General features: G+C 45.7%; 1 protein-coding gene across 4 annotated transcripts; it reads left to right on the top strand.

Moving 5' to 3' along the window:
- Positions 1 to 32: 32 nt before the first annotated feature.
- On the top strand, positions 33 to 11,399 carry LOC128749853 (uncharacterized). 4 transcript variants are annotated; one of them, XM_053849809.1, is made up of 23 exons: positions 33 to 112; positions 1,207 to 1,297; positions 1,551 to 2,968; positions 3,117 to 3,278; positions 3,496 to 3,594; positions 3,658 to 3,826; positions 3,889 to 3,989; positions 4,112 to 4,243; positions 4,426 to 4,533; positions 4,615 to 4,756; positions 6,441 to 6,806; positions 6,878 to 6,922; positions 7,654 to 7,733; positions 7,817 to 7,929; positions 7,995 to 8,178; positions 8,280 to 8,364; positions 8,466 to 8,611; positions 8,683 to 8,773; positions 8,843 to 8,991; positions 9,069 to 9,154; positions 9,314 to 9,383; positions 9,460 to 9,581; positions 10,449 to 11,399. In XM_053849809.1, the coding sequence occupies exons 2-23, from the start codon at positions 1,252 to 1,254 to the stop codon at positions 10,672 to 10,674; spliced, it is 4,140 nt and encodes a 1,379-aa protein (XP_053705784.1). In that variant the 5' UTR covers positions 33 to 112; positions 1,207 to 1,251; the 3' UTR covers positions 10,675 to 11,399. The 4 variants fall into 4 exon arrangements, 3 of the variants coding, with proteins under 3 accessions (XP_053705784.1, XP_053705783.1, XP_053705782.1); XM_053849808.1 differs by lacking the exon at positions 33 to 112 and adding an exon at positions 345 to 363; XR_008412990.1 differs by lacking the exon at positions 33 to 112 and adding an exon at positions 9,986 to 10,269 and having other exon boundaries at positions 1,109 to 1,297; positions 10,449 to 10,597.
- The last annotated feature ends 396 nt before the right edge of the window (positions 11,400 to 11,795 follow it).

Genomic DNA, 11,795 nt, shown 5'->3' with positions numbered 1-11,795 from the left:
TCTCAAACACGCAATCTCAGACAGACAGACGGTGTATCTGCTGATCTGACGGGAATGGCGTGCGGCCCATCGGTCCAAACCATGCGGAAGTCCAAGAGACGCATTCCTGAAGGTAACGGAATGAAGATCGAAAACCAAAAATTACACGTCGGTGTATGAGAGTGTGAAGAGCAGCCGTGGAGTTTTGCGACGCGTCGGCTGAGTCGCAGCGAACCCTGGACACGTGTCGGTGTTCCCGGCGTTGTAACACAGTAATACCGCGATGCGCCGGTTCGACGGCCAATCTGGATCAGGGGGCGGGACTGTGGGGGTGGGCGGGCGACGGCGTAGCTCAACCGAGCTGGCTTGGTGCGGGACGAGAGGGTAAGTGGTGCGAGTGTAGCATGTTTCGCGAGCCTTGTTAAGCCCAGAAACACACGGCGAGCGAAGTGTTCACCAGATAGATGTGACACGTTAGCAGAAGCGGCTAATGCTACTGTCGCGTTGAATGGGCGGCAGCGTGTTACTGCGTGGATCTAGAGGGTGGAACACGTGTTTCGAGGTTAAAAGCCAAACACATTTTGGAAAACCAACGCGTCAGCTCTCTCGCTTATGTGTGTTTGAATCTCTGAAGAGAAGAATTTGTAGCACAACACACACCGCAGCACACTTCCAGAGTATGAAGAACTTCAGTTTGCATGCTTGAACTTTGCACTCGATGATGTTTTTGGGATGGTGTCTAACTTTGTGGCTTGATCGCGCTGTTGTGCTCCAAGTGGGTGTCGTCACAGCCGCCCACGCTTCCCTTGTTTGTTTACTTGTTTCCCTCCACACGTTCAATCGTGGCTGCAGAGTAGCATGGCGTCTGTGGCCGTTCTCCTGTCTGATTGTCGAGGCGTCTGCCTGAGTATTTACGTTGTCAGCACGCGAATGTGATCTGATCCCGGGTCGGTTCGAAAACCAAAGCGCCTCATTGATCCTATTGGTCAACGCGTAAAGCAACCTGATTGGACGAGAGGACGTGATGCGTTCAAGAAATCACGGTCGATAATCGCTACTGTCTTCGTTTTTGTTTTCTCGCGAGTAAGATGAAGAAAAAGATGCTCGAGTCTAGTTTAACATCGTTTGAACACAGTTCACAGCACTACATTGAGCAAGTGTGGCTGTGAGTCGGGCAGTAGAAAGTCAGTCAAGATGCAACTTTTCTTTCTCGTGTTTCCTTTGCAGAACTCTCGAGGAGGAAGAGAAACATCCTGTTGACTAAACGACTCCATGGAGGTGGACGCGGGTCGAACATCCCCCCCTGCTGCTTCATCGGGTATTTTTTTTTTTCAAATATACACATGAAGGTCTGAATGGTTTCTAGTGCCAAAAATATTATTCAGACATGTTTAAATGAACAAGATGAAGCTGCTATATAGACTAAGGAGGTGACCCAAGCAGGGAGGATATTTGTCGTGGTTCTTTTATGACACAATTCTTTGTGTTCATTTCTATTCAGTGGCTCTTGTTGTGCCACCTGCCAGCAAGACCTCATGTCTTCACATTTCTAACAGCAGTCACGGTTGCAGGTGGCATTTCCTGCAGGGATCAGGATCGGACCCTGGGCAGCGCCGTCATGACCAACAGAGAAGCCAACGTGGACTCCAACGACGACTCCACCGCTTATCCTGACGTGGTCGTCATCTTGTCGGACGACGAACACGACGTCATGGCGGTGGATGAGCTGCTCAAGCGTGTGAAGCTCGAGCGGGATTTGGAGCCGAAGGCAGAAGGAAGACCTATGAGTGAGAAAGAAACAAAACAAGTTGGAAAAAGGAAAATCTTATTGGGTCGTTTCTTCAAAAAGTATGGTAAACGTCCCGACGGTGACGCTCCGGGTGCCTTGGAAGACGACATGGATGACGTCAGACGTGTCTGTTCAACGACACCATACGGCGTCTACTTGTTCACAGGGCTGGAACTTGATGCTGGACAGAGCATCAGTATTGTCCTAGTGGGCTACTATGACCAGAGTTTGGATGCAGGTGCTGTCAGACTACTGGACAGTCTGCAAATGAGCGTTGACACAAATCATCACGTCTCAGCAAACGCAAATCGGGATAACACTCAGTCTGATGTGACTCTTCTCTTGGAAAGTTTGCAGCGATTTAAGCTTCCCCTTTCCAAACTGTCAGTGTTTTACTCCAATGCATCAAACCCCGAGGTGTTTGTGGCCAGTCTGAAGGCCTTTAATCCGTCTTTGATGTCGCTCTGTGGCCTGAAGGACCTCACAAGAAGAGCGTGCCAGACCTGGATCGCCGGACCCTTCAGCTGCGTGGCTGACCTGATAAGTGCCATCTATCATTACTACTCCATCAGCCCATCTGCGAGCGCCATGCTGAGGGGCTTGTTTTCGGCTGCTGACACGTCCCAACCCTCTCTTCCCGTGGCAGGGCAGCATTTGCTAACAATTCAAACAGTGCAGAGGATGCTCACGTGCTGGGGCGAGCTGGTGATGTTCTTCAAGTCTGTTGAGAAATCTCAGGCGGCAAGTTGGATCTCAGCTCAGCTGATGGACGCTAAAGTCAAACTGAAATTCCTGTTCCTCTCCAACACACTACAACCTCTGCTAGAGTTGCAGCAAAGCAAGCGCTCAGACCTTTGGGCGGAGCTGCAGCTGATCTCCGCACTTCTCACCTCCTATGCTGCTGTCTTCAGACCTGCTGCCATGAAGCTTCTCTTCAAGACTCGAGACATGTCGTTGTTCCAGAAAAAGAACACGCTCCTTCGTCCTGCTGAGAGGCACATGATCAGTTTTGCCAACGATCCCTCATGGGAGACCACAGTGGAGACTCTGGAGATGGAAGCCAAGACAGAATTCAAAAATGATGCCGCCGCTTTTTATAAATCATCGCTGAAGTTGTTGGTGGAAAACATTCCCGAGCAGCTGGACGATGAGACCATGTGGAATGTCAGCAAGGTCCTCACACTCCTGGAAAACATCAATGTAAGAGCCCCAATTTGAATGATTTTGTTGAGTGAGAACAGTCAAACTGTTGCTATGCTAAAGATGCAAACGTGACCTCAGGAGTCTGAGCTACCGTTAAAGCAGCTTGTAAAGAGTGACGTAAGAACTTCTGCTTTCTCCTTTCCAGGAAGTGAAATTGTCAGAGTCTGGAATATCCGATTTGGGAGTTCGACTCGGCCTGTGTCGACCCGACTCACCTGAAAAACAAGAGCTGGCCAATGACTATCTGGCGTTAATTATGCACGCGAGGAAGCTGCAACATCGGGACAAGGTCCTGACCTGGGCGAAGGTAGACCTGACATGAGTGAAATATGAGGAACGTTGAGGTGCATAGAAGGGTGTGAAAAAAAGTCTGTGTGAGCAAATCCAGTAACATAGAACAATAATAACGGTTCCTGTAGGTACTTTGTACTTTTACTATGTCAGTTTCATGGTGTTTGAAATCATATAACCTTTCTAGGAAAAATGTCGGTGTATTAATAATGTTTTTTCACCTTTCCCTGTAGATACTGGCTCTGGTGAGATCAGACTCCACTTTGCATCAACTCCTGCTGACCATCCTGGCCCTGCCCTCCTCTCTAGACATGCAAAGCCTATTCGACAAGGTCAGTCCTGACTTCTGGAGATCACTAGAAGAGACTTCCCTGAAACGTTTTTGGTATCCACAGGCTTTTACAAGTGCCAAACCTGTGCAGTGCTTCATGATAAAAGTTGAAAATGGACACAGCACATCCAAAGTGCTGTGTGCAGCAGGTTCCAAAGGTGAAAGACAGACGAACGGACGAGTCTCAGCGCTTGGCCTGGCAACAGCTCCAAGCTTTTGTGATAACTCTCCTGGTATGACCTGTTTATTTATTATACTTTTGGGATTATATCTTCATCAAGTTTCTTGTTTACAGCTGTGCCTGAAGCAGAAACCATCTACATTGTCAGCGATGATGAAGACAAGACCATGGATTCCTCTGCCGCTGCCCCACAGGATGACGGAGATGTGTCTTCAGTAAGTTGAAACTGTGTTCACTTAATACTTTTAGGGTCAGAAAATCAGATATCAGATTATGTCAAAAGTCCTGTCTGAGTAACCATTTTGTGCACTTCACCTTGTTCTTACTGTGAAAACAGGATATGGGGGCGCTGGTCTGGGGTGAGTTGGAGGGCTTCCCCCGCTGGCCCGCCATCACAATACCCTCCGATGACGGTGAAGATCCAGAGATGACGATGGTCGAGTGGTTCGGCCAGAAAATGTTCTCATCGGTGAGCTTTGTTTGGTTTGTCTGCTTCTGGAGGATGTCAAAGAAATGTGGGGATGGAAGCATGACCGACCTGTTTCTGTTATATCTGTGTTTATATATAAGCATATTTTGTTCGTAGCAATTTCCCAGTCTGAACTGGATGGAGTGGCGTCATTATAACAGGCAGTTCAACTCTTGTTTCAGGTTGCGACGCAGTCTTTGAAACCGTTTGGGTCCTTCAACCTGAGCTTCTGTCCAAAGTCATTTGTCACCCTTCAATCCTACCAAGAAGCAACTTTATCATCCCTGCGGGTTTGTGATCTTCATCGGATGTTGAGTTAACCCTCTGAAGGCACCTTGTTGTAACCGCTCCTTTTGCATCGCCATCTTCAGGAAGCAGCAGGACGGTGCAAGAAGCAGTTCAAAGCCAAGTCTCATGACGGAGAGTCACTCGCACAGGAGATGCTTGACTGGGCATTTGGAGGATTTCTGCCCACTGGACCTGATGGATTTAAGCCGAGGGAGCTACAGAAGGGTAATCACAGGAACAGTAATGCTCGTGAGGGTGATGCAGGACATGACGGAAGTGAGGCAGCGGTGAGGTTGGCTGTAGGAGAGACTGACGGATTCAAGGTGGCATCGAGGTGTGGGTCCCGTTTGGTATGGTTTGACAGATGAGGTTAGGCAGGATTCTCCATGGACGATGATGGAAGTAATGAGGAGCAGAGGTGGGGGGTAATTTTTTCCCCCTGTAGGGTGGATGGAAAGTGAGGTTGGCTGGAAGAGCAGCCTCCGCTTGTTGTCTTCATGACTGACTGAGGAGCTATGCCAGGTGTAGTCAATGGATCCTGCCATTGTCAAGGGCTGAGTATTGAGAAAAAAGTGTTGAAAGAACAGGTCACCATCACACTAGAACAAGGAAAGTCATTCAATGATGATGACGACGCACGCCAGCGTGTGGACCTTTTGAGTGAAGGTGTTGTACATTACATATTGGTCTACTATAGCAATGTCATACAAATTTAATACAAACAGATGAAGTCAGTCACACTTGGATCAAGGGAGATCAATACCAGTAAAAAGATAGCTTTTAATATTGCGTTGAACAGCACAGGAGCAGGTGCCGTGACCTTCCAGCACGTGTTTCATTCAATTTATATAAAAAATCGGATAATCTTAACTGTAGACCGGCTTGTGGTAATTCCGTTTCCTGTCGAGTGAAACCGTTTATAACTGAGATGATCGAGATCCGTTTTAGCAACACTTGGTATATTATTTAAAAACCGCTCGTGTGGTCGTTGTTGTATTAGTTCGAGTAGCACCGGTCGGTACGGCAGCTGGAGCGGTACCAGCGCAGGTTTATGACGTCATCATTATCGGCCGATCGAAATCACGAACACCGATTTTTAAAAATACTTTTCGTATTGGTGCATTATTGGTATTTATGATGCACTACAGTCGTGGCGTGCTGTGCATCCCTTGCTCGTAGCGAGCCCGTCCGCGCGCCCCGCTGGCAGAGCCCCCTCCCCCGCACCGGGAGCCTGTCAGTCAAACACCATGTCTGCCGTGTGGGATTATTTCGTGAAAGAAAACGGGAGGTTTGCACTTTGCACACTCTGCAACTGCGTTGTTAGCCGAGGAGGAGAAGCGGCCAAAAGCTTCAACACTACCAATTTGGCCCGGCACTTGCGGACTCGCCACAAAGTAACCCGACATGGTAGTTATCCGGAGGCTAACGGGGCTAGCGCTAGCTGCGGACAAAGCACTGGCGCGTCTCTTGGCCAACAAAAAGCCACCGCACTTTCAAAAGTGACGCTCTGACCACGAGTAGTTCCGTCACTTTTTTGCGGGATGTTTGAACGTGCATACTTTTTTTCCACTGTGCATTCCGATTCGGATTGCCTTGTTATTATTTGACGTGTTCGGTTCTTGTTTTGTTGTTCATGCTTGTTATGCTACGAAGTTATGCAATACACAATGCAATATTTTAATATTTCATTCATACTTCAACAAAGTTTGCTGTGTTCATTCGTCTTATCTGCCGAATTTGGAGAAGTTACATTTGCTTTGTGTATTTGAGTTACCAGGGGGAAATCAACTTTTGGTGGTCTGAAAAAACAGCCATCTTTATCAGCCAGATTTTGGCACAACAATGTAATTACATGTAAGTTATATGTTGACACATTCCCTGAGCATCATCATTTGTTTTGTCTTTCAAGGCGGAACCAAATCGCAGAGCAGGTCACGTGTTAAAAGGAAGCTCAACACTTTCATCTCCGCGGGCGATAAGACCCAACACGATGGAAATCCTGAAGAGCCTATAAACACACAGTCTTCCAGTGACCACTTGAAGAGGTCATCGTTTAAAGCAAGACAGGTGCCAAACGAAGAGGATGACGGGGAAGAGAAGGTCGTAGATGTGCCCATCAGCAAGTGTAGCATGAAGAAAGGTCAAAAGAAGCATGAAGATGACAAAGACACATCACCGGACTTTGTGCCGTTCTGTAAGAAGGTTGGCACCAAGGTCCAGAACAACGTCACCAACACGAGCGACACCTATCTCCAGCCTGACCAGGAGCTCCGAGGTAAAGAGGCCTTCCTCTTCATCTGCAGAAACATGACAACACGTTCTGATTTGATCTTTTTCTTTGTGCAGCACAGATATTTCAAAGAATTGTGGACATGGATCTGGACATCGAAGGTTAGTGCATTACAACTTTAGTTTCTAAATAACTGCTGTTCTAAGAATAGATGGCCTTTATTAGTCATTTACTACATTGTAAGTGTTTGAAGACGGCGTACGTCTCATTGCAGTAAGAGTGATTGCAAACCTGAAGGTCAAATGGAGTTAATCTGTTATCAGTGTAAGGTATTCTCCTGTATGTTATAGTTGATGCATATCCTACTGTTGGGTGATCTTTTATTTCTTCTTCCCCGGTCGCCAACTTCAACACCACCGGGCAGGGAGAACGTCACTTCCTCTCCTACTCCCTTCAAAGTAGAAGATTACCCAACAGTAGGATGTGCATCAACTATAACTTACATCAGTTTTAAAGCATGTACGTTACCAACAGCTTGACAGCATTTTGACCTCACAGCCTTGGAGCTTCACTTGCTGAAGCACGGAACATGCATTTGAACACATGCAATCTCATTTCAAGATGTTCACGAGATGATTTCTGTTCACTGCCATTTGAAAACAAGTGGTTATTTTGACAGTGCTAGTGGCTTGCATTACTTATCACCAGGCCCGATTTTCTCTTTGCGTTCGCCGTCCCGGTCTCTCCGAAAAGCCATTTTAATGGCTCCACTGCAAATGAATCAACTTTGTAGAAAGCCAGTGATGAGTGTTTTTGTTTGAAATGAAAAATTGGCTGCTGAAGTACGCAGTTCACCTGCGACCCGTCTTTGAACTGGTGATTGTCTCTGCAGGCTTTTGTTTGTGTTGTGGAACCAAACAAGTGGAGATATTTCATCCTCTTTTTAAAGGCAGCCTCTGTCACGAGTGTAAAGTAAGCGTGTCTTAAAATCTGCTCAATTCTCCTCAGCGCTAGAGAAGATCCTGAAGCAAATCTTTTCTTCTCTCTTCCTACAGGAGAACTTTACACAAACCCTGTACAGATACGACGAGGACGGTTATCAGTCCTACTGCACCATCTGCTGCTACGGAATGGAAGTTATTCTTTGTGGCAAGGAAAGCTGTTGCAGGTTAGTCTGCTCCCACCGCTCTTCCTTGCGTCCGTGCAACTGACCAGGATTTCTTCCTCCCCCAGATCCTACTGCGCAGACTGCCTGAACATCCTCGCCGGTGAGGGCACTTTTGACTCACTGAAGACGGTTGACCCGTGGATCTGCTACATGTGCCAGCCCCACGAGTCTCACCGTGCTCTGATTCCCAGAGAGGACTGGAGCATTCGTGTGCAGGAGTTTTTCGCCAACACTAGCGCCATGGAATTTGTGAGTCATTGTATTCTTCAATGCAAAATCTTATTTTGTAGCCTTCTTGGTTTCTTATGAATATATCTGTATTTAGGCTGTTTGCCTTTTGTTGTTTTTAGGAGCCTCATCGCGTGTACCCCTCCATCCCTGCAAACCTCCGCCGGCCAATCAGAGTCCTCTCACTCTTTGATGGCATAGGAACGGGTGAGTGAATACTTTACTAAACTCATTTTTCTGTTTTCATACTGCTCACATCTCCTGTCTTTGTATACAAATGCATGTATATTTGCGTGTACTGCTATCAGGCTACTTGGTGCTGAAGGAGCTTGGCTTTAAGATTGAAAAGTATGTAGCCTCAGAGATTTGTGAGGATTCGCTCGCGGTCACTGAGGTCCACCATGACGGGAAGATCACCAATGTCGGGGACGCACGTTTCATCACTAAAGAGCAGGTATGAGCCGCACCGTGGTCATGTGCTCGTCATTTGTTGGTGAAAAATGTCTCATATACGCTGACTCTCAGCTGCAGAGGTGGGGTCCCTTTGACCTTTTGATCGGTGGAAGCCCCTGCAATGACCTCTCCATTGTTAACCCAATCAGAAAAGGCCTATATGGTATGTGACCACTCTGATTCTCCTGAAAAATACTTCTTCTAAATACTACTTGATACTACTTTTGTGCAGAGGGCACCGGCCGGTTGTTTTTTGAATACTATCGCATCCTACACCTGCTGAAACCCAAAGAAGAAGACCCCAGGCCGTTCTTCTGGCTGTTCGAGAACGTGGTCTTCATGAACACTCAGGACAAGATCAGCATCTGCCGCTTCCTCGAGGTTCTTATTTCTCTTCTCTTAGCGACGTGGTGCTCCTCGAACACAGGATGACTCTGATCGATCGATTGATTTCACAGTGCAATCCTGTGCTGGTGGATGCTGTGAAAGTGAGCCCGGCTCACAGAGCAAGATATTTCTGGGGAAACATCCCAGGGATGAACAGGTACGTGTTCCATAGCCCCGGTGGTCAGGAAGTTTTGCTCTTGCTATGTTTTTCCTTCCAAAAATGTTACGTTTTATGGCATTGTAGAAGCTTCTATTAAGGTAGTACTTATGTTTAGGTTATGTTTCATACGTTGATCTGCTTATATTTCATCATCAGGCCAATCACTGCTACGCAGAATGACAAGTTAAACCTGCAGGACTGTTTGGAAGGCAACAGACAAGCCAGGGTGCGTGAGTCAGAAGCACACCCAACATGACTTTAGCTCACTGACACTACAAAGTATTCTGTGTGCTTTGCTGCAGCTTGAGAAAGTCAGGACCATCACCACCAAATCCAACTCCTTGAAACAAGGCAAGCAAAAACTCCTGCTGCCAGTTCTTCACAATGGACGAGAAGACAGCCTTTGGATCACAGAGTTGGAGAAGTATGTGTCATTTACAGCCACTTCAGTGTTTGTGAAAGCTCCTTATCTGAGTAACAGAAGCCCGACTGCTCAGTTGACCTTGGCAGAGCAGTTTGTTTACAAATATGTATCAACTGGGCCGCAACTTTTTTTTTGTGTGAGTCAATGTGGGTTCAGCAATGTGCTCGTAGAGGTCAAACACAATCATATATCGTCAGAAAATAAATGTTTTCAGTCAGAATTGCGTCACATGGCTCAGGACACTTGGTATTATGTCGTAATGTTTTGTAAATGAGCCTTTTAAGACTATGGTGGAGAGTAATTGAAGCTCTCACCCACAACCACTGGACACATATGGTTGTTATTTTGGTCCAAAAGTTCTCTTAAAAATAACATAAGATGTTTTTGTTTTTCTGATTGAGAAGTACAGAGAAGGTCAGAAGGAGCTCCTGACCTGGAGAAAGCGTACGACAGAGTGCTAAGAGAAGAGTTGTGGTATTGTTTGTGGAAGTCTGGAGTGGCAGAGAAGGATGTTGGCAGGACATGTGTGCCAGGTGTGAGACGGTGGTGAGGTGGAACTGAGGAGTTCAAGGTGGAGGTGGGACTGGACGTGGTGAAGGAGGACATGAGGTTTGTAGGTTTGAGAGAAGAGGAAGCAGAGGACAGGGAGAGATGCAGGAGGATGATCCGCTGTGACGAGAAAGAAGAAGTTAGTATTTTTCTGATCATTTACTGCACATTCTCGGGAAAACAGTGACCAGTTTCACAACTTGTTTAACATTTTAGGGTTGAAGCTACACCACTGAAATATTGCTTGATGATGTTGGCATTTGAGTTCCATCATTTCTGCATCATTTTGATTATCAGCGCTGAATTTTGTTGTTTCAGAATCTTTGGATTTCCGAAACATTACACCGACGTGAAGAACATGAACAGGGGGGAGAGGCAGAAGGTGCTTGGGAAGGCCTGGAGCGTCCCTGTCATCCGCCACCTCTTCGCTCCGCTGAAGGACTATTTCGCCTGTGAGGAGATGAATCTAAGTACCAGCACTGCAAACCTTTCTTCCAGCTCTCAGTCCTCACCTGCTTCATCCGAAGTCTTTGGTCTGAGATGAAGGAGGATGCAAACTTGAAGTTTATTTGACTTGTCTAATAATGAACCTTTGATTTTAAATGGAATCGCTGACTTGCTATTGAAAAATGCTCATGTTTTTCTGTGTGGCTACACACTTTTTAGTCTGTGTCTAAATTTGGGTTGACTTTTCAAAGTGAATGTTGTGGCATATTTGCCTATATATTTTTTTTTTTCTGGTGAGTCTAGATGTGTGAACTTAAAACTGTGAGCAAAAAAGCATTGTGATGTTCACTCTCTGTACTTCACATCAGTGTTAGATCTTGGTGTTGGACTGATTTTTCCTCTTGGTTAGTTTTGCATTGTCACTTTAATTCAGTTGATTGAACAAGACGGCCTTGGTGTTCAAACTCAACCGCTGCAGTGGAATGCTTTGCTAGTATGTTGTTGTTGTTGTTAGGAAATGTGTCCTGATCAAAATATGTTGGATTTATGTTTATTCCTTAGGTTTTACTTCTATTTTTAACCTAAATCTACCTCATGTTTTCCTCATCATGGAGCCGCTGAATGTGTAAAACAGTGAAAGTATTTGTTGTTTTAAGAGTGTCTTCCAGAAATCTGACCGTAAATCAAAGTTCTGTTGTTATTCTTCATTTCACTGAAGTGGTGCTATATGAATGGAACATTTTGTGGGTTGTTTTGCGCCATGGTGTGTATTTTTGAGTGATATTTTATTGTGAAATTTGAATAACGGATGAATGAATTAAATCATCACGTAGCGTCTCTCTCTGTCCTTATTTACTATTACTACACAGTGGACGCCACATGTGTCAGACCCAACACACCAGTAGATCAGACAGTGGCTGGTTCTGACTCTGTTTATTTTGTCATGACTTGCTGCAAGAGAAAAGAAGAGCGACATGTACATACTTTCACAACGATAACTTTTATTAAAATGCTATTAAATTTGGTTTTACGTGTTGAATAACGCTGGAAACTCATGCGACATTTATGGGGAAATTTCCACAGCTATTTATAAGCTTTTTATTTTTAATCAATCCTTGCCCACTTTTCTACTACTTCCAGCTGCTAATATAATTATTGTTATATCAGTAATATGTAATGCTTTATTATTTTTGCTGTGTTATTTCACAAATAATTGAC

The sequence above is a fragment of the Synchiropus splendidus genome, chromosome 18, assembly GCF_027744825.2.
Source record: "Synchiropus splendidus isolate RoL2022-P1 chromosome 18, RoL_Sspl_1.0, whole genome shotgun sequence".
Taxonomy (NCBI): Eukaryota; Metazoa; Chordata; class Actinopteri; order Syngnathiformes; family Callionymidae; genus Synchiropus; species Synchiropus splendidus.
The sequence above is the reverse complement of the archived record's forward strand: the minus strand, read 5'-3'. Positions and strand labels throughout refer to the sequence as shown.

Bases quoted from the DNA above. Each gene is read 5' to 3' on its own strand.
- LOC128749853 (XM_053849809.1), top strand. From the start codon at position 1,252: ATGGAGGTGGACGCGGGTCGAACATCCCCCCCTGCTGCTTCATCGG. The intron at 4,244-4,425 runs GTGAGCTTTGTT...CTCTTGTTTCAG, and splicing joins GCCAGAAAATGTTCTCATCG to GTTGCGACGCAGTCTTTGAA. The intron at 4,534-4,614 runs GTTTGTGATCTT...CGCCATCTTCAG, and splicing joins CAACTTTATCATCCCTGCGG to GAAGCAGCAGGACGGTGCAA.